Source organism: Colossoma macropomum, unplaced genomic scaffold (assembly GCF_904425465.1).
Source record: "Colossoma macropomum unplaced genomic scaffold, Colossoma_macropomum, whole genome shotgun sequence".
In the NCBI taxonomy this organism is placed as follows: domain Eukaryota; kingdom Metazoa; phylum Chordata; class Actinopteri; order Characiformes; family Serrasalmidae; genus Colossoma; species Colossoma macropomum.
Window position 1 is genome coordinate 21,682,949 of NW_023494798.1, and position 27,976 is coordinate 21,710,924.

The window sequence follows — 27,976 nt, forward strand, 5'->3', positions numbered from 1 at the left end:
TATTGTCTTTGACAGTATTAAAGACTTGCTGATACTCAATGCTGCAAGCACTGATGAACTGTTTTTCTCATTAGATGAGAAGGTTTGCAGCCTTGCTTTTAATAAACATCTGAAATAGTTTGTTTTAGTTTGTTTAGTGTCCTTTAGGATAGTGAGAGGCAATGTTCTATATACCTTATCACCTTGGGCTACACTTCCAAAGGGGACATTAGATTAAATTCTACTGTTTGGATTTTGCCGGGCATTCTGCTTTCTTGGGGTTTTCTAAACTAACAGACGCTCATCAGGTCAGGTTGTTTAGGCACACTCTCTCTAATCCAGCAGCACTGTAGTACCTCTTGCTTGTGTTCCGGCTAAACGCATTAATGGAACATCTCACTAACACAGTGTTAATGCGTTTGCCACATCTCTGGCCAATTTAATTAAATCCGCTGTCTTAAAATAACTGGTTTGACTCATGATTCATGAATGATAGACCTCGCAGGAAAGAGCCACCACAGAGTAGAGTAGAACAGTTTCATTAGGCTCTTTCCTGTGTTACTACACAAACTGAGTTTTCACTTTCTCCTTCTTCTCCTTTCTTCCTTTCTATTCCATTCCATTCTATTCCTTCCTTCTTTTTTTCTTTCTTTGTTTCTTTTGTTCTCTCTCTCTCTCTCTTTCTCTCTCTCTCTCTCTCTCTCTCTCTCAGACTCTTCAGCAGTCTAGGAGAGCTCCACACCATCTCTCAGAGAAGTTACGGCACCACCTACACCATCCGGCCGGGCAGCCGTTACCCGGTGACCCGTCGGACCCCCAGCCCTGGCTCTGGCTCCCCGGACCGCTCTGACCCTCTAGGACCTATCCGGGGCTTTGGCCTGGCTACCTCCCCCACCACTCCCCCCACCATCCTCAAATCCTCTAGCCTCAGCCTGCCTCATGAGCCTAAAGAGGTGCGCTTTGTAATGCGGAGCTCCAGTGCCAGGAGCCGCTCCCCATCGCCCGCCCATTCCCCTGGTCTGCCCGCCCCGCTGCTGACCCTGCGCCCCTTCCATCAGAAGCCTCTCCACCTGTGGAACAAGTACGACGTGGGCGACTGGTTGGTGAGCATTAACCTGGGTGAACACCGCGAGCGCTTCCAGGAGCACGAGATCGAGGGCTCCCACCTGCCCGCACTCACCAAGGACGACTTCGCCGAGCTGGGGGTGACCCGCGTCGGACACCGAATGAACATCGAGCGCGCCCTGAAACAGCTGCTGGAGAGTTGACCCCTCGCCCTGCTGCATCTGTAGCTAGTCTCACCACAAAGTTCTCTTTTTTTGCCACACTTTTCCTTCATTATTTTTGCATGGGTTTTGTTTTCTTTTGTGAGTTTCAGTTAACGTATCTTTACTTAGGCCCTGAATCATCTTATTGGTTCAAGGAAGTAAGCCCCACCTCTTTAGTAGCAGTTTCACTCCAGACCCCTCCCATTTTGCTACCGGCAGACGATTAGACGGGTTCCGTTTATTAGTGGGGCTAAGATTTGCATGATTCCCATGTAGAACATCTTATCAGCGAAAGCTTGACTTGCATTACTGAACACGGTAATCACCCTCGGTTTCCATATCTCCTCTCCTCCCTCTTTCCCCCTCTTCCTGTACCCTTGGCCTATCGCTATCTGCCGCTTAAGGTTCTACCAGTCATTCAAAGAAAAAGAAAACAAAAAAAAAACAACAAAAGGAGGGATGATGTTGGAAGAGGGAAGTTCAGTTGCCTTTCAGAGTATTTTTTAGACGTGGATGAGCAGAGTGGGTGTGGCTGGGTCGTTTCTACCTGCCGCCTGCCCCCTTCTGGCTGAGGGACGTATTACATCTGGAGAATGTTAAACCAACACTAGTGGCTTTTTCATAATCAGACTTTTCCTTTGGGGTTCCAAAGGGAATGTGACATTAGATAGGATATCTCAATGTATTTGCATAGCTTTGAAAAAGGAGAGAGACTGAGAAAAGACAAGATGAACTGTGCAGAAGCGCACCAGTCTCTCTCCCTTAGATGATGTTTATTCCATCAATAATTTACTCATTTTTACCAATTATATACATATATATATTTGACAGAAAAGTATATAGATATATGAATATAACATTTTGTCATAAATATAAAACTTATATATGGTATTCTATATAAAGACAAAAAACACTGTTGAAAATGACTTTTTTTTTCCTACTGGTCATCCTTTTATGGACTGTAGCATGAAAAGTCACATCTTTAGGTGTGACAGGTATCAGATTTGTTAACAGCGCATTGTACCATCCCCTTTTTTCCTCTTGCTTTATTTGATGAGTTTATGTAATTTACAAAACTTGGTCTTCCGCCTACAATTAGGGGGTCCCACGGTGGAGAGTGTGTTGGATTGAGCCCCTGTATCTCACACACAAACACACACCACTAAGTACTTGACAACATCTCTGTGACACTGTCAATGAACAGCTCCTCGCACACTCGCACACATGAATATTCCTCCATATCAAATTTTACCCAAAGTCTTAACCATCTTCTTTGCAGTATTTTTTTTTTTTATTTGGTGATTTTTAGGTAAATTTGAGATCAGCTACGCAATAAAAGAGTGTGCTTGTGTGTTTCTGTGTGTTGTGATGGGGCCACCGTGGGACAAGAAACATCTTTACCCTACATGGTAGCTCAGCTGCATGTTACTGACAGATGTTTAAGATCTCATAAAAGAAACAGAAGGCAGAATCTATAATTGTAAGAGATTTTCTGAGCCACTACACAGGGGCTCGTGTGGCTCAGGGGCTCTTCAGCTCAGCTCTAAAGCACTGAAGCATTTCGGCAGTTCATTTGGGCTTATTTATTTATTTATTTATTGGTTTTGATTTGTTTTCTGTTAAACCCCATCATAGGTGGATTTTGTAGCTTGTGAAATATAATGCTTAGAATAATTTTTTATTAATTACCTTAGATTAAATTTTAGAAAGACTAAAAGATGACGACACAAAAAAAGCTGTCCTTTCAAAACTCAAACTGTATATATGGACAAATTACAAATTATTTGCTTTTTATATCAATCACAAGCAATGTATATATGATAGTTTTCATATAAATTTTTAAAAAATCAAAAAATATATAGATCTATATATGAATGTTTGGCATATATGCATAGTTAACCACCTGTCGAAAAAGGTGAAAAGATTTTATCCTTTGTATGGACCGAGTTTGGGGATGATTTGCACAAAACAAGGTGCTAGCATTCAAGCCATCCATTCTCATGTCTCCACTTCCATCACTTCCATCTTCCCTCTAAGAAAACAACACATACTTAACTCAGTGTCACTACGCACGTGCGCAAACACACGCAAATCTCACCAGTTTATTTACTTTACTTTAAGAAATGTTGGTACCAGAAAGAAAAGAGTGTTAAATGTCTGAATAAGAACTGTTAAACAAAAAAACGGTGAAAAATGGACATTAGACTGTGTGCTAGGATACCTAAACACCAACGATTCATCACTGATGTTGGAATCCACACAACAAAGTGAGTTCAGACATGAAGAGCCAAGGACAACTCCTCTTTTGCAGAATCCGTGCATCTTTGTAATGAAGCCTTCTGGAGCCCCATGTACTTGGCAGGAACACTGTTTTGCAAAGCCTCTATCTTGGTGGCTACGTTGTTTTTAGAATTAGCACCTATCATCACTCTGACCGAGTCCTAATCTCAGAGCTTTCCACTGCGCCCTTCTAGCAGATGGGCTTGGATGCAGGTGGGAATTCTGGTAGCCTAACTTACAAAGTGGACTTGTTTCATTGCTCCACTTGGAGTGAGGGGCTTTGGATGAGAATAGTGCTAGAGAAGGGAAAGGAACAACCTCTCCATGTCTTAACAACCAAGAAAAAGGGCTCATTTTATGAAAAACTGAACATAGCATTTACTCCCCAGTCCATATATGGAAACTTTCTGAAGTCATTGTTTTTGTGATGTCACAAAAAGCAGCGCATTTACATATTTACACCTGTTCAGCCTACAGCAGTTTAGACCACACATTCATGTTGAAGCTGTAAGAAGTTATTCATATGTATGTATTTATATACATATATCAGTCTTAAAGGCACAGTAACCAAAAAAGCCTGTATAATTCTAAGAGATAAGAGAGGTTGGAAATGGTCACATAAAAATGAATTTTGACTGTTTTGGTACCTAAACCCACACAAATTAAAAGAATAGACATGGGCCCTTTAACTGATTTAACTCTTCAGAATTCAGACTCACCTTCCTTCATAATCAAGAAGAAGAATAATTAAGAACTGAACAAACCACAGACAGAGGTAGTGCCTTTCCCTTTTCCCTCCTGTCTAAGGCATACAAATTGCTTAAGCTCAGAAGCTAGAACATTGCAGAGGGAAGCTCTGAGCTGATTTGGAGATGGAACCCTGAAAAAACTGTGACTTACATTCATGTCCTCCACTGCAGACCAGCATTTTTTTTTTACATCGTGAACCCTGTAACCCTTGCATCAAGTAGCTCTTAATTGAACTTAATCCTTGAATTCAGTTTCTTTTCAAAGGCTTTTCAAGCTTAGTAATTCATTTTAAATCTAGTTAAAGTAATTAATACATTATTGTTTGCTTTAAGAACGCCAGATGCTGTTGATTCGTGGCTTTTTCGTATGGGGTCCTTCCTGAGAGAGACTGAGGAAGATAACTGGTGTTGTTCTGCTCTGCTTTGGATTTTACACTGACACCCTGAGCCCATGAGCCATGTTCACAATCAGTCCTCTCTCTGAACCCATAACGTTCATTTGCACTGGTCATATTCATGTTCCAACACTCTTCTCATCCCCTCTCTTTATTTTGGGATATTTATTTTTGTGTTTGTGTCTGTATGGAGTGATTAGTAATTACAAGTGAAAGATGAAAAGAAAAAAAAAAAGAATGTGCCAAAAAGTAAGTAGTTTTTAGCTCGACACTAGTTCTGTTGAGGTCTAAAGCTGTTAGAATCAGCACTATGGTGCCACCTCCTGGAAATCTTGAGAACTCCAGACAGTTCCAGCTGCATCTCTCATTGTATCTAGTGCAGAAGTGTTTTGTTTTTGTTTTTTTTTCTTTTTCCTTCGAGTAGAAGTCAGATACATTTTTATGTTTTGTAAAGTATTACACTAACCTGTAACTGACCTGGTTTTATGGGCTTTTCAAGGACAATTCAGTTCTGGGTTTGAGTATTAGTTTTGTTTTGGCTGAACTCCAGCAAGCTTTTGAGTGACTGACTGCATTAGATAGACCTCCCCCTCCTTCCCCCTCCCTCTTCAGTGATGCAGCTCAGATACAGGAGGGCTTTGATTCTTTGAACAAAAAAAAGAGTGACAATGGAAATTGCAGATGATTTCTTTGTAACTTTACCATATTTAACAAAAATGGTTGGGGGAAACGTGAAATAAAACACATCATTCACATTACCATGCTCTGTAGAGTTGTCACTCTTGTTTCCTGACCAACAAAAGCACAATAAAAATGGTAAGAAATGCATTTCCCTGGTGCTTAAGTTATCATTGTTTTCTGATGGCTTCATCATGCTCTGAAGAGTTCTTTTTCAATGTGTATCAAATCCAGATGACAACCCACTTCTTAAGGCTTCTTCTTTGTGTGAACAAAGTGAGTAATAGCTCAGCCAAAAATCAATTTACTGTGACTTTAAATGTTGATCAGCCAAGTGTCCAAAATATCTCCTTCAGCTTTGCACTGGAGCAAAGAGGCTAATGTAAGTTGCTGTATGTAATCAGGTGAGTAAGCACATCTTCTTGAGATTGCTTAACAGGAAATTCACTGATTTATCATAATGTCTGCATAGTTCAACGGTTGAAATGCAAAGTCATCAGAGTAGTTGAACTGGTGCATTATAGAGAAAATTACTGACTTGGATTACTTTAGTATAGTGGTGATAGGAGCCAGGGGTCGCAAAGTCTACAGTGCAAATATAGCCATTTTTGTCAAAAGCAGTAACCCTACACAGGTCTTGTTTTTATATGTAATGTTGATAATGGTACAATAGTGGTAAGTCTAAATTTTCTTTGGTTACTATTTTGCTTTTCAACACCCTTTCATGTACCCCTCTGTCATAAATGGATTTTACAAGATATGTTTTAGGCCAAATTTTGTCAGTACTACTGGAAAATAGTTTTCTCAGACATCAGGCAGCACCATGTCATGTAATAACCTTCTCTGAGGGAGCTTTTAGAAGAATTAAACGCTTCAGTCTGGGTCTTGTCACAAGCACTGTTCTGACTCGCTAAGCTTCTCTGGAATGGCACATCAGATCACTCTGAATGACTGTTAACATCTTAATGACTTAAGTTAGGTGGAAATTTTGTAAAGTCGCTAGAATTCCCCATTAACAACTCAACACGGAGGCAAGTGTATGATGATTATGCAGTATACAGACACAAGCAGTACTGATCATATCACTACAGCAAGCCTAAAGCTCATATAGCTAAAACATACACAACCTAATTTAAGCAGCAGTGTTTAATTGCAGCACATACAAAGATGTTTCCACATGAACATCAAAGGCTCAGTCAAAAAGCAGCCATAGTAGGAATGGGTTTCCAGTCTAATACACATAGTATTTTCATTCCTATTCCAGAGATCTTATCTTTAGATGACATGGATGTACATAGTGCTTCATACAACAAAACACAACAAATTCACAGTTTGTGCAAAGTGATACACTGGTAATCATAATATTGATTTTACATTATACGCCTTCTAATGTTGGCCCTAAATCATCGTTGTCTACCACTGGACAAGCTGTTTTAAAAAGCGGTTCAAGCACATGTGCACCTCATGCAAGCACCTGATAACCTTTAGAATGTGATTATGAGGGTTTCCACCACCAGACTAATGCCACACATAGAGCATTACTAAGCACAGTTTGCTAGGAACTAGTCCTTTTACATTAATTTCCACCACTATAAACAGTTTGGTTACCTACCACTGCTTCTCACAGTATCAGAAGAATGCAAAATATCAACAGTGCTACTGAGGCATTTCACTGTAATATCACAGCTGTAAAAACATGTCGATCTTACAGTACAATCTCTCTTCACCCCTGCATATTTACACCATGCTGCCAACACTTGTTCATGAGGTCCTACTTCCAGAAATGTAATTTTTGGTGAAATACCAGCACCTCACTGTACTTGAAATAGCTGTCCTTCAGACTGACATTTCTTTTACAAAAGCCTACAATCAATATATGTAAAATCTTGACACATAAAACTTGAGTATTCCATGTAAAGTCTGTGTATTCCATACAGAATCCCAATAAGGTATGTCAAAGGTCTGAGGTAGAGCTTTGTCCCAGGTGGTTTCACTTTGTATTCAGGACAGTTAGTGAGCAGCCATGATTTAAACAATGCCAAAACATAGTCTGGCCAACATTCAGCATAACAGTTACCGCCACAAGCAAAGAGAGAAAGAGATGATCAGGCTGAGTCTGTTTTTCCCTCTTTACATTCTTCCTCCTCTTTATCAGATGATTCTTCTTTGCTCTCCAGCTCAAAATTCTGCAGCAAGGAAGGGAGTACACGTCGATCAATCACAACGTAAACCACACCAACACAGCTGCAACACTGGATTACAGCAAAGACACAAACCTCCAGTTCTCTCATGACCTCATCCATAAAGTCACTGGAGTTCTTCTTGTAGGACAAGGCCAGGTTAATTGCATCTTTAAAAACCTGGAAACACATTTCAGCTCATTATGTTTCACTAAATATATTTTAATTTTAGCATTTTAAATCAAGGAATTATCATATTAAACTAAAACAACAACATTAAAACAAACTCTCTGCAAAATCAAGCCTAGATAAGAATGATAAGCATTTGATTTGATGTTTGGATCTTCATTTTCTCTTTTTACATCTGCAGGGAGCCAATTTATGTGTGAAGGAGATATCATGCATTCTTAGAAATCATTTTAGAAAGCTTTGTTGGCTTAGTTCTGTCAAACAGTGTGAACAAAGTGGTCATTCATGTGAAACATTATAACAGTTTCTTAAATATGTCTCAAAGCTTTAAATGAGAACTGTTTCAATACCACCTTGACCACATTTGTACCATCAGCAGCAGATACAAAGTAGAAAGGCAGTCCCAGCTTCTTAGCAAAGTTAAAGCTCTTTTGTGTCACCCGCATGTCAGCTTTTAGGCAGTCCATAAGCGAAGAGTGTTGAGAGATACAAAACAAAATAGCAAAGACATAAATTAGCATGTGACTGTCAGCACGAGGAACATTTATCAAGAACATTTTGAAAATTAAATAAGAGTCATGGTCTCACCATCTATTTTGTTAGCCACCACCAGACACGGGATTTCTGGTCTGTACTCTCGCAGCTCTTTATACCAGTTGGCAAGATTCTTGTAAGTTACTTTCCTCTGCACATCAAAGACCTATGTAAAATATGGAAATATATCCTGCTCACTTCTCTTAGCGCATATGAAACCACTGTCCAGTTGTGTCTAACATACATCAACGGACTGTTATCATTACTACTGCTATGCTAATTGTAATTCACAGAAGTTTAGTGCAATTTTAGAAATCAGTTTACCATGATACAAGCATGTGCTTTGTGGTAGTAGGAAGGGTGCATGCTCTGAAACCGCTCCTGGCCCGCTGTGTCCCAAAAATCTGTTACATGAAAACCATTTTTGACTCACATGAACCACTTGCATCCACAAAAATATTGTTTTGATTGCTTTGACAATCGTTTTATTTATTGACAATCAAATTTTCTACTTTTTTTTCTACTGACACTAGATTTAACATGATTTAATGGACCCCCAAAGTGAGACTAAACCTAGTCTTGGGCCCAATCCCATTTCACCTCTTGCCCCTACCACTTAGCCCTTAGCCCTCTGTTTTGCGCGTTCACGTCTACGGTTAGGGTGTCCCAATTTTTGTTGAGATGGAGGGGCAGGGTGAAGTGTTAGGGCTACATGGCTCTCCAAACGGAGAGTTTTCAGAGGCACACTCCAAACGGAGTGTTGTCAGAAAAAAAGAAAACCCGGCAAAATGGCTGCGCGAGCGACCAAAGAACCCCACAAGTATTTTCTCCGTTAAAAAAATTACAATAACCATCGTATTATCTTAGTTTAATGTCATTTCAATGTATTATGCACGTTTTCTTCATAACAAGCATAAAAAATCGCTAATAGCATGCTAATGTTTCGGTAGCTAGCTAGCTAACTTTCCCGTTCCACCTTAAATAGTCCAGCAGTATTGACGCCTGAAGCGCCAATATGTAACTGCTGCAACATTTAAGGTGGAGCGGGAAAATTCTAATAAGAAGCTGGTGAATAGGTGACTTCAGCTTCGTATCACCAAAGAATTATATGAATCATATGATGCCCTAAAGGTAACTAAAGCCCAGCAGCGAGGTCGAACCTTTCCCTTCTCTGCTATCACTGAAGTCGGGCTGGGTCGCCTACAGAGCACCGCTGGTAGCCTGTTAATGAAGTAATTTATTTATTTATTTTATTTTTTTTTTTGAGGGTTGTCCTATTTTATAGGGCAAGATTTCAACCACTACCCCTTGTAGCTCAGTTCCAAGGCGTTAGGGTGACACTCGAAAACAAGGGGTAGGGGTAAAAAGAAGAAATGGGATTGGGCCTTGGACTGCACAGCATTCTGAATGGAGATTCTCCATGGAAGGGAAAATATGTTCCAGGGCTAGGCTTAATCCCTGTCTGGGAAACAAACTCCAGGCTACTTCCAGGAACATACTGACTGAATGATATTTAACATTTTAGATATAGGCATGAATGGGTTAAACTTCACATAACACCTTTCAATACTGAGCAGGTTTGGTTCACAGTAAGCACAACAGACAGACTGGCTTACTTACCAACTAGAACAGACCTCCCATTGACTGTGGCTGTATATTTGTAAAGAGTCAGGGCGTAGGTTGACAGCTGCTGAGGCCGACTGACAGATGTGATAAGAATTCAACTACTTTTCATAAACTACAGTTCCATATAAAGAAGTAGAGACAGACAGAAAGAACCATAGATAGATAGATAGATAGATAGATAGATAGATAGATAGATAGAACCATATACAACACATTCTCCATCAGTCTGAACCATTTCAGCATGCAAAGATCTATCTATCATAGATAGATCTTTGCATGCTGAAATGGTTCAGACTGATGGAGAATGTGTTGTATATGGTTCTATATAGCACCAAAAAGGGTTCTGCTGTAGTTACAATGTCAAGCTTTTAACAACAGAAGAACCCTTTTCGGTGCTAGACAGCACCATTTTCAAAAAAGTTGTATATAAAACCATTTAACCATTTATTTTCACCACGCAAAGAACCATTTAAGCACGAAATGGTTCTACACAGAATTCAAGGTTCTAAATAGAACAATTCCCTTTACTAAAGAACTCCTGAAACCCGTCTTTTTTTAAAAGTGTGGATAAATATCTGTCAAAGGATACTATCCATCCATGAGGAATCTTTCCATTAACCTGTAAGGCAAAAACGTGAAGATATTAAGACATCATGTATTTAAGCGCTATTAAAGCTAGTGCTGTAAACACACGTAATAAATGCAAATTAGTGGCAACACAAGAAAACATTCTGTCCATATTCTACCTAAAACTACAATACATTTAAGTCTCAAACTGAAGACACCGAAAATAAAAACTGAGGAGTAGCCAGCAAGGCCTAGTTTAGATTAGGAATCGTTACTGCACAAAAACACCACAACTTACTTAGATTTCCCGACTGCACTGTCGCCGAGGCAGATAATTTTCACCTGCTCATCCGCATCGTATTTTTCCTGTTCTAGCTCAGGAATACTGTTTGCATCCCCCGCCATTCTCGGAAAGGATTACAGTTAGCCAACACGCAGAGACACGCAACGTCTGCTTGCTCGGTAGGCTGACAAGCTAGAAGAAGCCAGCCAACAACTGCAACAGTCCAGTGTCAGCGACACAGACCCAACCAAGGTTCTAGCTGCCTGGAACATAAACACAAATCAGCTTTTCATCTCTGCAAAAAACAACTTAAGATGTACCTAGCTAGCTAGCTGAAGTTTACCGGCTAGCTATAGTTTTGGTCCTTACGAGGCAATCATAGCTAACGTTATCCAGCTAGCTTAGCTGTGAAAGGAAGGTTAGCTAACGAGCTTACAGGCTCGTATTTAAGTGTTAGATAACCCAGCGCAAATCTCCAAGAGCTTTAATTACTGAACTGAACTGTCTTATTTCCGAACTAATTAAATGTCTCAGTAAGGCGGCGCAGCATATTGATTTAGCTCTTGCTAAGTTAGCTTGCTAGCCATTCGCATGTAATCCGACTGACTGTTTCTATGCAACGAGACGCTCACGGGAGCGAGCGGAAACAACTCTCTTCAGAGCAACCCCTGCTGTCCAGCGGTGATATCACATAAACAGTGGCTGTGTTCTGATAGTGTTTTCTACCTGATGCACTGTATAGTCCACTCTAGCAAGATTAGTGTATAATTGACAGTCCACCACTATTAAGTTTAGTTAAAACTAGTCTCTATACTGGTAGACTGTGTACATTGTAGGTGCACTACTGCTAATCTACCAGTCCGCCAGTTTACTACAGTATAAATGCAGGAACACACTTAATAGCATGCACAGTGCCTAGACCCCAAATCCGATCAGCCGTATGCTTTACATATATTAATATTTAATTTTATTTTACAGTTGTCCCGAAATTTCGTAAGTCACTCACAAGCACCATATGTTTTCGTTAACTTCCTTTTTAAGATGATTGACGCAACATAAGACAAATCATGAAGTGAAAGAGGACTGAAATCGAAACTTAAAACTGCACGACTTCACAGAAGATGGCATCCAAATATGCCCCAGAACTGGACTTTTCTTGTCCTGTGTGTTTTGACGTCTTTACCGATCCGGTGTTTTTGTCTTGTTCTCATAGCTTTTGTAAAGATTGTCTCCAGAAGTTCTGGGAGCAAAATGAAAACCTGCTCTGTCCAGTTTGCAGAAGAAGATCCTCAAAATCAGATCCTCCGAGGAATCTCGTGTTGAAGAACCTGTGTGAGGTGTTCTTACAGGAGAAAGGTCAGAGAGCTTCAGCAGGTTCTGAGACTGAGCCGCTCTGTGGGCTTCATAAGGAAAAGATCAAGCTCTTCTGTCTGGAGGATAAACAGCCTGTGTGTTTGGTGTGTCGGGATTCAAAGAGGCACATCAGCCACAACTTTAGACCCATCGATGAGGCAGCGCTAGATCTCAAGGTAAGACATTCAGTGTTTTCTTAGTTCAGCAAAAGGCAGCACTCATGTTCAGTCACAGAGACGAGGCTGCGGTAGATTGATGTAGAATTCAGTGAGTAAGATAATAATAATCAGTGAGCTTTGAGTTCATACGTACAAAATCTAAACCTACCTCTGAATAACTGCTGCCTGCATTTATAAAGCATATAATTTATCATTTATAAGTAACACTTTGTCTTCATCATATATAGTTACAACAAATTCCTCCTTCTTTCAGGGTGCTTGTGAAAATACTTTCACTAATAAAATAATAGGCTAACTATTTAATAGGATACATTTGGTGAAATATTGGCATTCAGCTTTTTTGAATTTTTGCTATTGTTTTTAGGAGGACCTCCAGCCAAAACTGCAGTCTTTGGAGGAGAAGCTGAAAGTTCTTCAAAAAGCAAAGCAGTCCAGAGTAGAATGGTCACACCACATAAAGGCATTCACAATTTGACTTACTTTTTTCTTTCTTTCTTTCTTAATTTATTTATTTACTTTCTTTCTTTCTTTCTTTCTTTTTTGTTTACTTATTGAAGAGCTTCATGATGGTTATGCTTTTCTAAACTTATCTTTATATGTTTCAGAATCAAGCCCAGCACGTACAACGGGAGATAAGGAAGGAGTTTGAGAGGCTTCACGACTTTCTGCGAGACGAAGAAACCATCAGAATAGTTGCCTCGATAGAGGAAGAGGAGGAGAAGAGTCAGAAGATGAAGATGCAAATTGAAGAACTGGATAAATGCATATCATACCTGACCAGTTCAATCGAAACAATAAAGAGAGAACTGAACAGAGATGACACCGCTTTTCTTCAGGTAAGCCAGTACAGCACTTTTCTGATGTAGACAAGTTTAAAATGTAGACAAGTTTAAAACTTAAACAAAATTACAAAATTACCTGTCAAATGTTCCTTTTCTCTGCATTACAGAACTACGCAATGACAGCAAAAAGGTAAGCAATGTGTGTATGTTGTGTATGTATTTTTTTATTCTCTGAAATTCTGAAACCAGGTGAAGGGGTACAAGGGCTCCTTTAAAATGAGATATGTAGTTGCTGTCAGAACAAAGTCTGAGAGTAACACAGAAGAAGGAAACACATTCTTAACTTTCAGTGTAAATTAATGTAAAAAGATTTTATTGTAATTGTAGAGAATTTCCATTGGTAATTTCACCATGACATTTTGACACAGTGTAAAGGCAGCTGGCATTTTCAGGTTACGTAAAAAATAACAAAATTGGAATTGTAAGGTTTTGTTTTGACAGAATAAATCTTTTAATATAGAAAATGTTTCCTTTTTCTTAAGAATATATTTCTTTAGCTCTGTGTCTCTGTGGTATGTTTGTGTGTGTTTGTTCTCTTCATGGACATCATTTTCCTTGAGAAGGTCGTTGTGATGGAGATGAGGGCTTGCATATGCCATCTGCAAACTAAACTACCACACATCCTATAGTAGTGGAACTGTGTACTTCCATAATTGTGTAGCTTGATAAAAGTTGACTTTGTGGAGGTTATTGGAGAACATTCAAGGTCTTGTGGTCTAACCAGTGATATTGTGTTTAGTTATGTTTGTCGGCCAATGCAAGTGCAAATCAACACAGCAGATTAAAAAAATAAATTTTACATTATTGGCCTATGTGTTTCATCTGTACACTAAATGTTGTTCTAGGACTCAGTGTAACCTGAAGGATCCAGAGATCCCCTCTGGGGCTCTGATTGATGTAGCAAAGCACCTGGGAAACCTGAAGTTCAAAGTGTGGGAGAAGATGCAGAGCATTATTCAATATGGTAAGTCTACTTGAGTACATTATAAATCCCAAACTCCAGTCTTATTTTTTTTCTTATAACAATGTAATGTTTGGGTTATATGGGTTATATCACATGATAAATTTAGGTTTGGATGCAGTTTTCAGGTATTTTTATATTTAAAACTAAATGGCATCTTTGTGCAGCTTGCCCAGGTTCTGCTGTTCTAGTCCTTCAGCCACAGGAGCTCAGTGGCTCACTGTTGTCTGCCCGAGAGGCAATCAGAGAAAGAATGAGAAAGAGAGTTAGAGAAGCAGTAAAAAGAGGGAAGGAGGGAGGGGAGAGGGGCTTCTGCGGCCTGGAAGGTGCAGACAGATGTAAACCTGAGAGCTTGGTCCAGAGCTGGTTCCTCTGCTTCCTCAGTCTGGTCTTTTCCAGTATTTTTCAAACTAAATTAAATTGAGCTAAACTACACTAAACTAAGGCTATATTCAGACTGCCAACCCAAATCCAATTTTTGGCATATCCAGATTGTATGCAGATTGATTTTTAACAGTCTGGACATAAAAAAACACATCTGATTTTGCGTATCAGATCCAAACCACATTTGGATGTAGTTTGAAATGTAATTCCAATCGCATTTTTACAGATGCGTCTCAAACTGGACACTCTGGCCACTCAAATTGGATATCAAAGTGTCTTTTGCTTCACTGTCATTGTTTGTCGTGTTGCGAGTGAAGGAAGAGAATTTTGAAGAGTGTAGAGGACAAGATGGCACTCCTCTGTCTTTTCTGCATCCCCATTTGAAATTCCTGCCACCAGCATTGTTACCACAGCAACCCATGCAGATAGGTTGATGATGTCTGGACACAAAAATCCAATCTGATCACTTGCAAATAACAGTGTGGAAAGTTATCTCTAAAGATCTGATTTGAGAAACAAATCCAATTTGTCTGCAGTCTGAACATAGCCTTAAGGCACTCATGCTGGAGCTGAGTGCCTTAAGGCCATGTTCAGGTCCACTGACTGGGAGCCTCCCTCAGCTCCCAGTCAGTGGACCTGCCCACAGGGGGAGTGCCCGAATTCTCCACCAGTGTGATGTCAGTCAGGAGAGGGGCTGAGTCACCTTGACCTGGAAACCTAACAAGAGCTCAGGTGTACACACACACACACACACACACACACACACACACACACACACACACACACACACAAAAAAAAACACCAGCATGACTGAGCACAGTGCTTTATTTTAACACCATCACTGAAAAGACAACAAATAAATAAATCTCTCTCTCCCTTATTTTGAGCTCTGTTCAGTTTTGAGTTTACAGTGAAGTTAGGATGAACAGAGTAAAACATATAAGTTTGTATGTCTTTATTATTATTATTACTATATAAATTAAGTATTATATTAAATTATTCGTATCCTCATTCATTCGCTCTCTCTCTCTCTCTCTCTCTCTCTCTCTCTCTCTCTCTCTCTCTCTCTCTCCCTCTCTCTCTCTCTCTCTCTCTCTCTCCCTCCCTCTCTCTCTCTCTCTCTCTCCCTGTAGTCCCTGTGATCTTGGATCCTAACTCTGGACCACCAGCTGCTGTTCTCTCTGAGGATCTGACCAGCATGAGATTCAGTGATTTTGCCCAAGTGCTTCCCAATAATCCAGAACGATTTGATTATTATGAATGTGTTTTGGGTTCAAGTGGCTTCAACTCAGGCACCCATGTCTGGGATGTTGAGGTTAAAAACAATACACACTGGTATGTTGGTGTGCTTAGAGAATCTGTCCAGAGGAAAGGGGAGCCTCTGGTTGAAACTGGATTTTGGGATCTGGGTTATTATGCTGGTCAGTTCATTGTTGACAACTCTGGAGAGAAAAACCAGCTCTCGCTGAAAAACAGGGAGCTTGAGAGGATCAGAGTCCATCTAGACTGGAACAGAGGAAAACTCCTATTCTCTGACCCTCTTACTGACACACAACTGCATTGTTTAAGAATTTCTTTTAACGAGAGAGTCTTTCCCTATTTTTGGACTAAAAGCACAGTTAATCCAATTAGAATTTTACCCATGAAGACTTCTGTAACAGTGGAAGAGAGGAGTTAGAGATTTACATTCAGATGATTATATCAACATACATTTCACATTACATTATTTGGTTTGTTTGTGGTGTGACAGCAGAAAATAAGTTGTTCTTGGCCCTTTTAAATTTGCATCTTTTATTCAAGTCTCTAAATTATTGCTGTTTTGCAGAAATATTAACAATACATTTTTCCTTTTTTTACAGTACTTTAGCAAATTGTGTAATTTTGCTTGATTGCTTATTGAAAAGACAATGCCTTAACAACCAGATAAAGCAAAATGGTGCTTTAAGTGCAGGTGCATACTTTCTCATATAGTTTATTATTATTATTATTATTATTATTATTATTATTATTATTAATCTGCTTCTGTCTTATATATTTTTTTTTATCTTGGTCATCTTTAATCTCAGACTATGTGTAATGTTTTTTATTTAAATAAACTTTCAAAAAAGCTGAAAGTGCTTAGTTTTTGATACTTAAGTTTTCAGGATAGTTGTGGCTTTCAGTGTCTCTCAGTTCTCAATGGAATGGAAGTTTAATTGCTTCTCTACAGACTTGTCAGAATGTACAGTACTGTGCTAAAGTCAGACCACCTTCTAGTCAGAATGACCATTAAGTAGAAGTTATTCATTTTTCAATATCAGGAAAAGAGCAGAAAACCTATATTTCACAGAAAATTACACAAAAGCCTCAACAACTCAATGTAAAATAAATTTTGGTCACATGATGGCTTCTTAACACATCATTTCAGACTCATACTGTTGAGTCGTCTTCTCTCAGTGGAAGGATGGACGAAACCACCTGAGGATTTTTTTCAGATCTGAAAGAAGAATAGAGCTTAATTTTCTACAAAGGTGAAAGCTTCAAGTAATGTTTATCTGATGGTTACAGTTTGGTGGACACATTTGCTGAGAGTCTCATTTTCTCTTTTAATGACATAGAAGTAATTATATTAGGTTTAATCTAATGTCCAATATCTAAAGTTTTTTTTCACTGGAAAAGTCTCTTAACTTTTGCACTGTATTGTGTTATGCCACAAATTATAAAAAGTATCGTTTTATCTTTATTTCCAGTGCAGACAAAATATAATCCTGAACAGAAAAAGCCTAGTATGATGTTTTCCATTTACTGCTATCAATTGCTTCCCAGATTTTTTATAACCTATTTTACACACATCCCAGAAGCTTTTGCATTTAGTGCTTAATTTGGTACTAATTCAGAAATAGTTTCCTAGGTCAAATGTTCAGCGTTTACAAGCTTGAGGAAGGATTAATGGAATTCTGGATATGAGAAGTCCAGCCAGGTGTGCACACTAGATGAGTTTGTTTCAAATTTTAGTCTCATAGTCCACCTGCAGGTGCAGGGAAAGCACACATTTGTACTGGACAGGTGGACTGGAGCTAGAAACACTGCACTAGATTCTTGCTATCCACCAAGTCATTATGTGATACTTGATTCTGTGACACTAACAGTTTGGAGCACCCCTGCAACAGAAGCCACACATTAGCTGAGCGTTCTGTCAGGAACACAAGTAGGCCTGAGAAGAACCGAGCACCAGCTAAGTTGCTACAGTCCTACTTGAACATGAGCAGGTTGCTCTTTCTAGAAAGTAACCACCATACAATTTGTTTCAGGAATACAGAAGGCTGCATAGCAAGTAGGCTATACCTTATGTCAACTAGAAACTTTGCCGAACAGTTATTTTAAGGCAACTGTTGAACAAGAAGTTAAAGTTTTTAAAGGTTTTATTAGCCTAGCTTGCATTGTATCTAAGACACCACTTCAGAGTATGCCAGCACTTTGTGGTTTATAACCAGCCTGCCTACATTCATCATCTGATGCCACGCATATTTTATTTTGTAATAGACTCGGCATTTCTTAGGTCATTTGCAACCAGTTGTTATGTTGTTAGCTGGTCTTAGCTGGGTTCAGTTGGTCATTAGTCACATTCTTGCTGGTCTAAGATGGTCACAGTGGTTGAACAGCTGAAAGCCTTGCTGATAGGCCAGCTTTGCCAATCTGGTTAAAAAATCAAAAACATTTTATATGATCAAAACATTTTATATTATTTTTTTTTAATCCAATTTTAAAAGTGTAATACTTTGCTATTCTTCTGTTATTCAAGTCTTCAGTTGCACAACCGTATGGGTTACATCATCATATTTTTTGTATGATATTGCTGCTCCTGTCTTGAATGGGAGACAGTCTATCACCCACATGCTCTGATTACATAGCCATGCTGTTGTAACATGAGCAGAGTGTGGTTTGGTGTTGTCATGTTAAAATAAGTATGAACGTCCCCAAAAAAGATGTCATCGAGAAGGCAGCTTATGTTGCTCCAAAATGTGTATATATATATATATATATATATATATTATATATATGTTTCAACATTAATAGTGCCTTCACAGAGGGACAAATTACCCTAATCATGGGCACTAATACATGCCTGTACCATGTCAGGCTCTGGTTTTTGAACTTTACACCTTAATAATGTGGATGGTCCTTTTTGTTTTTGGCCTAGAGAACCTGACGTCTGTTATTTCCATAAGCATTCTGAAAGGTTGACTTGTCAGAGTACAGTACACATTTCCACTGTGCAGCAGTCCTGTTCAGGTGAGCTTGAGCTTGAATTGAAATACCTGAAATCTCTTATTGAGGAATGTTGTTAAACTGTTTATTTATATTATATTATACTGATTATTTACTGATGCATTTTTTGGTGCCAAGCCTCATCTCATCCTTGCTCCTGGAAGCTCCTTCAATGCTCAAACATTACTGGTTTAAGATGTTCCTAGTCTTAAATTGCCCCTGTCCCAAACTGTACATGTTACTGGCATCAATTTCAGGTTTGCAAAAACAATTAAGTTGAAAAGGCAAAACATTACATAAATAAATCTGTAAATTTGTAAACTTACATTTTTAAGTAAGATTATTGAATTTTAGCACAGATGATACCTGTACAAATGCTACCTACACATTTTATTTTTACAGTACTCAAAAAAGTATGTAATTAAGCTTGTAGCTTTGTTTGTTTCTATTTTAGATAGTCCTTATCTTGTTGATCTCCCTTAACTTCAGATCATGTGTAATCTCTCTTATCGAAATAAACAAATTGCAATGTAATCAAAGGTGCTTAATTTTAGATATAAAGTTTTGAAGACATTAATATCTTTCAGTGTCTATTAGTTGTAACTGCAAATGTTCCTTCTCTACACACTTGGCAGAAATTACTATGCCATGAATCAGAAGATGGATATGTATAAAATGTATTCTATGTGCAGATAAAAAGGAATCAAACAAAGATAAAGCCTAGTATTGGGCTACCTTTCTCCATTCACTACAGTTGCATGCTTACCTTACCAAATGTTTAACTTACTAGAAAGTTTTGGAAACAAAACCATTTTGAGAGAATTCTATAACCTCAGCATTACATGCCACTACATTCACTGTTCTTAGAGATTTAGTGCTTAATTTGGTTGTAACTCTATGTCAACTTCCTGGGCCAAAAGTTCAGAATCTATGAATGAATTATAGTTATTAGAAATGCACATTTATCATGTTATCTTGACCATTTATCTCACTGTGCCATTCTCAGAATATGTCCCCAGTCAACATTTTCTACATTCCAGGTCATTAGGCACATACCAGCAGCTTTCACATCAGCTAATAGAAATGCTGTGTTCCAATTTCCATAGCTGCTTATATTCTAGATACAAAAGAGCTAAAGACAATACTCTGTCAACGCTCAGTCAATCTTTAAAGTATCTGAAGCATGTTAACAGAAACAAACTTCAACCTTCGGCAGTAAATATTCTTTTCTATTGTATTCTATTGTTTGCAGTTTTACAGTTTAAAAACTGTGTCTTTGTGTGTGTGTGTGTGTGTCTCTGTGTGTGTGTGTGTGTTCAAATGCACTGTCTCACTTTTGCCCCGCCCCACTGCTTTGTGTTTTGAATAAACCTTACACGCAACAGAGAGAGCGACACATATAGAGGCGTTGAGCTCCTTACTCTCTTGCGGTCCTCACAGATGTTTGACTGGCTCTATAGGTGAGAATATGGCTTCTAGACCCTCTCTGACTGAGGAGGATTTCTCCTGCCCCCTGTGCTGTGACATCTTCAGGGACCCCATCCTCCTGGCCTGCTCCCACAGCATGTGTAAGGGCTGCGTGCGCAACTTCTGGGACCAGCGAGGGGCTCTGGAGTGTCCCATCTGCAGGACTGTCTCCTCCAACTCTGAGCCCCCCACCAACATCGTGTTGAGGAACATGTGTGAGGCTGTGCTGAAGGAGAAGAACCGCAGGTTTTCTGTAGAGATGGAGGGGCTCTGCAGTTTACACCGGGAAGCTCTCACTATCTTCTGCAGCATGGAGCAAAGGCCCATCTGCGCTAAGTGCAAGGACTCCAGTCTGCATAGCAAGCACTCTTTCTGTTCCATACAGGACGCATCTCAAGACCTGAAGGTATGGGGGTAGTGTTTAGCCCTGGAGCACTTTCAGGAACGGTCAAATACTTCTCCAAATTTAACACCTTATACCCTAATTCAGTATCTCCTACAAAACCAATATGTGAGTTATATAGTTTTTGGAATTTATGGGATGAAACTTCAGTTACGCACTCTCATAACTACACAGTTTGCACATTAGTTTGATAAGAGATGCTTAATAATTCATAGTAGATACTGAATAACAAGTCTGAATTGTTTAAATGGAAAATATGTGAAGCCGCTTTGACATACACAAATTCAAAAGAGTAATATTTCTGCTCATTTCATGACAAAGACTGTGACCTTTGATCATTCCTGTTCATTTCATGACCCTCAGTCAGCACTAGATGATGGATCATACAAAAGGTTGAAAGTCCAAACATGAGAGCAGTCCTGTCAAACGGGTCTTCCCAGACCAATGGCCTTTCTATCTGGCTATCAAGGACACAACAAGCAGGTTCTCTATGACAGCATAAAATTAATGAGCCTTGCAAAAGTACAGATCTGCAGATATTTGACTAATTTGTCATTTTTTGTTTTGACATTACGTATGACTCAGAGAAAGTGATGATGGCTGATAACTTTCCACTGAAGAAAGATGTAAATATTTTCATAGAAATGTGAAAACAGTGAATGGAGTCAAGAAGAAATCCAATAGCACAGCTAAAGGGCAATGAACCCAATGAAACTACATGTTGTTCATTAGCGTGATTTTAGTACTGGGCTTTTACACATGAATTGAAATTTACCTGCTTGCCTCCATGCAGGAGGAGCTCCAGATGAAACTGAAGCCGCTGCATGAGAAGCTAAGAATCTTTGAGGACTTCAAACAATCCTACCTTAAAACGGGAGAGTATATTAAAGTGCGGGCTTAGAGGACTTTCAGCATGTCTTTATATTTGTATTATCCCCAAAGAGATATTTACATCTGTTCTGGGTATGTGTCTCTAGAAGCAGGCCCAACACACAGAGGCTCTGATAAAGAAGGAGTTTGAGAAGCTTCATCACTTTCTTTGGGATGAAGAGGCAGCCAGGATATCTGCACTGAGGAAGGTGGAGGAGCAGAGGAGTCAGATAGTAAAGAAAAAGATTGAGAAGATTCAAACACAAATCTCTTATATCTTGGAGACCATCAAAGCCATTGAGAAGGAGATGGGAGGAGAAGACTTGCAATTTCTGTTGGTAAAAACTTCTTCTTCAGCTGCTAAAATGCATTAGTGGTATTGTAGTTGTGTCAAAATTTAGGATGTTTTTCATTCTTCCTCATTTTACTTAAATCTACAGAACTACAGAGCTACACTCGAAAGGTATGTAAAGTACAGATCACTTTTTTGGTTTGTTTTTTTTGTGTGTTCTCACAACACAATCCCTCCCTGACTACCAAATGTTGTTCTAGAACGCAGGCCAAGCTGGACAGTCCAGAGAGGCTCTCTGGAGTGCTGATCAACGTGACAAAGCACCTGAGCAACCTGGGCTTTCACGTATCAGAGAAGATGCATGGTGTTATACAGTACAGTGAGTACAGAGCAAAATGCCCCAGGGAGGTATCGCACAAACCATAATTTATCAGTAAAGCTGGATGGCTTAAACTGGAATTCCAATGACTTTTCAACATTTTCTTTACAGTAGTGGTCATATAAATAACAGCTTGCACAACCAACCAGTAAACCTACACATGTCTTCTGAGATTTACTTCTTCTGAGAACTATTTTATCTTACAGCTGCCTGAATGTACCTTTAAAAATACATTTTAGATCAAAACAACAACAAAAAAAACCAAAACTATTATAAAACAGTGTCTCAAGCTTCAGGCAATGTATATATAAAATTTCATGTAATAACTTTGTGACATAGCTTTTAGAGGCATTAAAGGCTATGGACGTGGTTCCTATCACCACCACTGTGAACAGATCTGATTTGTTAAGCTTGCCTAGAATTTTACATCAAACCACTCTGAATGACTTTGTTTACATCTTAATATTTTAATGATGCATTTGAATCTGAATCAGAAGAACTCCACTTTTAACCCAAAGTCAATCATTTCCATGAGGAGATTAGGTAAGAGACATTCCTTTTGGAAAGTGCTCACTTTGGGATTAAAGCTGCACTGATTTTTTTTTAATTCAGGAGAAAACAACATGCTAAAATATGGTGCACATTAATAATTTAAAAAGGTATTGGGTCTGATTTTGTGGGACTTTTCAGACAATGTCATTAAGCCTTGTGCAAAAGTTTAGCCACTTCTGGTCATACATCTTTTGTTGATTTTCTAAGTGAAAATAAGTGAAAATACGTTTGCTGAGTTTCACATATTGAAAAAAAAAAACATAAAATGTGGCACGGGCAAAAGTTACAGCACATTTTATACATTTATTTATTTTTTCCAATATGTTAAACTCAGCAAACAGAAATTGTGCATTAAAAAGGGAAGAAATTGGTCTTATTTAAGTTTGTTCCCTATAGAGGATGTTTATTTTTGCCTAGAAAAGTAATCCAGTTTTACTGAGAAGTCATGTTTTGTGAAATGCCAGGTCACTTTAAATGTAAAATAAATACACTACAAAAGTGGAACTACAGGTTTTTGTCCTTCTCTTTCTCTCTCTAGCCCCTGTGGTTCTAGACCCCAACACTGCCCATGCTGACCTTGTAGTGTCCGATGATCTTGTCACTGTGGTCTACAGTGGTCAGCATCAGGAACTTCCTGCTAATCCAGAGAGGTTTGAGGGTTATGCGATGGTCCTGGGCTCTGAGGGCTTTAGCTCAGGCACTCACAGCTGGGAAGTTGAGGTTGGAGAAAACACGTCCTGGGCTGTGGGGGTGATCTCAGAATCTGTGTATATGCACAGAGAGAATCTTTCACGCTTTGGCTTGTGGTATGTAGGTTTCTCTAATGGTAAATATGGGAAAGGATATTCTCCAGAGAGCCTGAGCGTGCTGCGGGTTGGTGAGAGAGTCCAGAGGATCAGAGTTCAGCTGGACTTTGACAAGGGCAGGGTGACTTTCACTGACTCAGGCCGAAAAGCCTGCCTGCACATTTTCAAACAAACGTTCCATGAGAGAGTATTTCCTTACTTTTATAACCGCTGCAAATCACATCCTCTGAGAATATTACCAGCAAAGTCTTTAGTGACAGTTGAGATGCCCGATTAGAGATAACAGCAGGCAACAAAAATTAGTTTCTTAAATTAAATTGTCTCAGATAAAATGTGTATTGTACCATCAAGCTCTTTGAATATAATAATCTAGGACTACTGTAAACAAATTTTGGTATTTTAAAAGAGTAAGTCAACTTAATATCATTTTGAGTTGAACTTCTAACAATAAGTTGACAGAACTTATGTTCTAATGTTCTGTTAACATATTATTTGAAGTTCAAAGATCTTCAAATTTTATTGAAGTAAGTTGACTATGTTGGCTTTTTTAAGTTACCAAAAAGTTTTTACATTGTAGATTTATAAAAAAAGAATAAAAAGAAAATAATATGGACAAAACAGATCTGAAAAGAACATGTATTTGATATCATAATGTGTATACAGTTGAAATGTGCTTGACAATTGATAAGACATTATGGTAATTTCTGATGACATGTTTTGGTCTAACTATATTATGGTGAAACTATATAATCATAGACAGTGCTAATTTTAGCAGTTATATTAAATAAAGTACTTATTCAACAGTGCATTTTATGTGATTAATTCTCACATCCTCACATTTTCTATTACTATATAAAACTAGCACCTTGCCTAATATCTGGTTTTGCTTTAATAGTCTTTTGAATGAATCCCATGAATCCCATTAAGTCATTCTCAGCACAACACACACTAACACTCTAAAACCACATCAGTGTTACTGCAGTGCTAAGAATGATCCACCACCCAAATAGTACCTGCTCTGTGAGGGTCCATGGGGGTCCTGACCACTGAAGAACAGGGTAAAAGGGGGCTAACAAAGTATGCAGAGAAACAGACAAACTACAGTCTGTAATTGTAGAACTACTAAGTGCACCTATATGGTAAGTGGAACTGATAAAATGGACAATGAGCGTAGAAACAAGGACACAATTTTATGCCTGATATATATATATTTTTCACTGTTTGTTGAAGAACAGTCTGAATTTTAAGGACAACAGCTGATTCTGTTGTTGGACTAGGGTAAGTTTAATTTGTGTTTCTATTCTTCAAATTCCTCATCCTGACAAAGTGCTCTAGACATGGTCAGTTCTGTTCTACTAGAATACTGGATTCATAATTTGGTGGGTATCATCTGCAGTCTAATCTTCACACCATTTAAAACATTTTCTAAGTTTGTCAACAACCTCTGTCAGGATTTCAAGTCTCACTCTCAGCATAACTGCTTTGGCTCAGTTCAGGTGATAAAGCTGCCTTGCTGTGGCTTCTCTTGTTGAAGGCTTTACATACTTTAATAGCAGTACTGAGAATTTTTTAGTAACAGTCTTCACTGCATAACAGAGCACTCTTTATTATGAGATTAGGGAAAAGGCTGAGTTAATCGGTGATGTTCACAATCAGTGGTGCAATGAACTCAGAGTGGCGGACACCGAAGGAGAAGCTGGGAGCTTTGAGTTGTGTGAAGGTCACCTATGGAGACAGAAACCCATCAGTCTTTAAAAGATTAGTTATAAATGCCTTTAAGATATGTGTGTGTGTGTGAAAACAGGAGGAACCTACAATAGCTTCAAGTCCATCCAAAGGATTTTTTCTGAAAGATGTTGTAACGCTTCAAAAAGTTTCTCATTGTAGGCTATGGAAAAAAACTTTTTTCTGTTCAACTTTAGTGAAAAATTGTTTACCGATACCTGAAATGTCACAAACATTTTTTTTGTTGTTGTTTTTTTGTTTGTATGTTTTTAAAAGGAATGCATTTATGCATGAATGTTGTGAGGTATGACAGATTCCCTCACATAAAATAAAAAAGTAAAAAAACAAATACTTTTCTTATCAAGAGGTAATGGGAACCTCAGAGAAGCCAAACTTACGCAAATTGCTACATGCATAAAATTAAAATGGAAATATAAGCTACATTCTTTTTTTTAAAAGGGCAACAACATTTCTTAAGATTAGTGTTACATTTAGTTAGGCTTAAATCTTTTATTGCATAGATACATATTGTCACTACCCAAAAACAAAACAAAACATTTATCTCCATTTTTTCCCATTTTTATTTTTCGATGTCACTTGAACACAGCAGCTGTCCTTTACATTGCGTGAAACTTTTGTGATGAATGCTTCAAAATTAAAGGTAAACATAATATTTGCCATCTCCTGTAAAGTTACATTTTTTGGGCAGCGACAATATGTAATACAGCATGCATATGACCCTATATCTGACCTGCTCTGGATGATGAGCTCCAGGTCCTGGTTTCTTGGTTGTGTCACCAGGCATGTTGTTGCGGCCAGTCATGCTATACTGAGGAGGCTTGTGTCTGTACACAGCTGGATCCACACTTCTGTATGTCCCTGGACCTGGAGTCTGAGAGAAACACAGGAACTTATTATCGTCTCTTCTCAAGAAGCCAATATAGTCCACCTTCAGAGTTAGCTCTCACCTTCTGCAGGTCCTCATGGAAGCTGCCTATCTTGCTACGGCCGGTGAGGGAAAAGTTCGGGGCAGATGATTTATTCACAGTGTTTGGTCCTAGCACTGAAGGCAGCATATAAGCAGCAGGCCCTGGATTCAAAAGACAGCATCAGTTCACATTATAGGATGAGGCAGGGTTCCACAGCACTCGCTATATTATAGTTCTGAAGGTTAGTATTTACCTGGTGTCTGGTCATTGCGAAACTCTTTGCTTCTAGCTGACAGTGAATATGCAGGGGCGGAATAATAGGTCATTGTCCCTGCTTTCTCAGGGGAATATCTCCCTGCAAAGCATAAAAGACATCGGTTTTTACTGTATTTACATTTATTTGTATCTATAGAAATGATGTGGCATTTTTTACAAGCAAATTGTAAAGCAAATTGGGGTTTTCTGTAAACTCTATTTTATATTGTGTCCTACCTGGTCCAGGGGTCTGGAAAAGTAGAGGGTCTTTGGGTCTACTGTACAGTGAATAAGCTGGGGTTCCGTCCCGTCCAGCTCTTGTAATATTAGAGGGAACAAGGTAGCCAGGTCCTGGTGAACAGCTGGAGCTGAACTGCCTATGGCGCGTGCCAAAACTGAATGCTGGAGCTTTCCACTTCCGTGGGTCATGATAATTTAAACCTGATTGACGAACAAAAGTGCGTACAAGAATAATTTGGCAAAATGGCAATAAAGGCCACCAGAAGTTCCAAGGCTGTTTTCATTTCTGCTGTTCTGTTGGTTACCTGTAACTCCTGGAAGCGCATATTTGGGCCCTGGGCTGCTGTACATTGCAGCAATTGGACCCCTCGGCCTGTGGGGCCTCCAGGCACCCACCCAGACTTCCTCAGTTGACATACTTGTTCTGCAGGAGTCAAACATTACAAACATAAATCTTATTATTTAAAAACGTTAAACTTCTGTCATAGGTGTCCCTCTTAAATCAGCTGTGGAAGTATTTTATATTCAGACAAAACAGCCACACTATGGCATCATCATACTATTGCGAAATAATAGTTCACCAATGAGCACCACGTTACCACAGCAACGCAATTCCAGCGCGCGATTAAGTGTACAAGTCCGAGAAAATTCTAACAGAGCTGCCCTGAAACAGCTGTAACGTTACTAATGTGAGGAATTTACACCAATAAATAATATTACATTCAGCTCAGGGTGGATTATATTCAGATTAGACTCCCGGTCAGTCAGAAAAATAGCAGTTACCATAAACATAACGCTGTTAGCCAACGGCTACCACACTTAAAACTGCGATGAAAACCGTCGCTAAGTGAAAAACCTAAGTGAATATTTTCAGCTATTTACAGTCGTCAACTCCAGCAAAACAACAAAGATCAGCGGAAGGCTATTCTGAACTGTTCTAACTCAAACAGCCTGTCCTAACAGACCATATAACTCGTGTTAATTGTACTTTGTTGTGAAAAAAGAGTCACAGAAGCAGATTGGTGGATGACTGAAGCAGAGAAAGGCTATAAATCTCGCACCTGTTGCTCTCGGTTCAGAACACTGTGCAGCTCGGGGCCCTCGAGGAGAGCACGTGCAGTGGATCAAACGCTCAGCTGTGATTGTCCACTTGTTTTCCTCTCTCACTATGACGACGCGTCACCATAGCGATAGAGTTTGGAACGCGACTAAATGTTCACTGAAAAGAAACAATGCTTTAAATTTACTTGATACGTGAATAGGCGCGTTATGCTCAGCTCTGTTTACTCAAAGAAATTTGACCGATTTGGGGTTTTCTGAGTTTTGAAGTGGGCTTCAAGGGGTAGAAACTGCAACTTGGACA

General features: G+C 39.0%; 5 protein-coding genes across 7 annotated transcripts in view; 3 read left to right on the forward strand and 2 right to left on the reverse strand.

Moving 5' to 3' along the window:
- The window catches only part of shank3a (SH3 and multiple ankyrin repeat domains 3a), a 378,305-nt gene extending 372,876 nt beyond the window's left edge, over positions 1-5,429 (forward strand). Inside the window, exon 25 of the mRNA XM_036585771.1 lies at positions 692-5,429. Within this exon, the coding sequence (XP_036441664.1) occupies positions 692-1,247 (556 nt within the window). The 3' untranslated portion in view covers positions 1,248-5,429. The remainder of the gene's footprint in view (positions 1-691) is intronic.
- A 1,048-nt stretch (positions 5,430-6,477) lies between these two features.
- Positions 6,478-12,112, reverse strand: rabl2 (RAB, member of RAS oncogene family-like 2). Of its 3 annotated transcripts, none has more exons than XM_036585294.1 (9): positions 11,912-12,112; positions 10,744-10,991; positions 10,468-10,497; positions 9,873-9,952; positions 8,577-8,656; positions 8,307-8,418; positions 8,072-8,169; positions 7,626-7,709; positions 6,478-7,535 (listed from the first exon to the last, which is right to left on the reverse strand). In XM_036585294.1, the coding sequence occupies exons 2-9, from the start codon at positions 10,848-10,850 to the stop codon at positions 7,455-7,457; spliced, it is 672 nt and encodes a 223-aa protein (XP_036441187.1). In that variant the 5' UTR covers positions 10,851-10,991; positions 11,912-12,112; the 3' UTR covers positions 6,478-7,454. The 3 variants fall into 3 exon arrangements, with proteins under 3 accessions (XP_036441187.1, XP_036441188.1, XP_036441189.1); XM_036585295.1 differs by having other exon boundaries at positions 11,988-12,098; XM_036585296.1 differs by lacking the exon at positions 11,912-12,112 and adding an exon at positions 11,735-11,843.
- LOC118818143 (tripartite motif-containing protein 35-like) lies at positions 11,751-16,620 on the forward strand. The gene is made up of 6 exons (XM_036585293.1): positions 11,751-12,257; positions 12,625-12,720; positions 12,866-13,096; positions 13,210-13,232; positions 13,948-14,066; positions 15,581-16,620. Exons 1-6 carry the CDS (start codon positions 11,850-11,852, stop codon positions 16,123-16,125), a joined length of 1,422 nt encoding a protein of 473 aa, XP_036441186.1. The 5' UTR covers positions 11,751-11,849; the 3' UTR covers positions 16,126-16,620.
- A 3,460-nt stretch (positions 16,621-20,080) lies between these two features.
- On the forward strand, positions 20,081-23,880 carry trim35-30 (tripartite motif containing 35-30). Its single transcript, XM_036585410.1, has 6 exons — positions 20,081-20,568; positions 21,359-21,454; positions 21,543-21,773; positions 21,876-21,898; positions 21,988-22,106; positions 23,197-23,880. The coding sequence occupies exons 1-6, from the start codon at positions 20,164-20,166 to the stop codon at positions 23,739-23,741; spliced, it is 1,419 nt and encodes a 472-aa protein (XP_036441303.1). The 5' UTR covers positions 20,081-20,163; the 3' UTR covers positions 23,742-23,880.
- Positions 23,881-24,630: 750 nt separating this feature from the next.
- Positions 24,631-27,768, reverse strand: odf3b (outer dense fiber of sperm tails 3B). Its single transcript, XM_036585299.1, has 7 exons — positions 27,675-27,768; positions 26,919-27,037; positions 26,611-26,814; positions 26,372-26,473; positions 26,158-26,279; positions 25,941-26,081; positions 24,631-25,189 (listed from the first exon to the last, which is right to left on the reverse strand). The coding sequence occupies exons 2-7, from the start codon at positions 27,028-27,030 to the stop codon at positions 25,097-25,099; spliced, it is 774 nt and encodes a 257-aa protein (XP_036441192.1). The 5' UTR covers positions 27,031-27,037; positions 27,675-27,768; the 3' UTR covers positions 24,631-25,096.
- Positions 27,769-27,976: the final 208 nt, after the last annotated feature.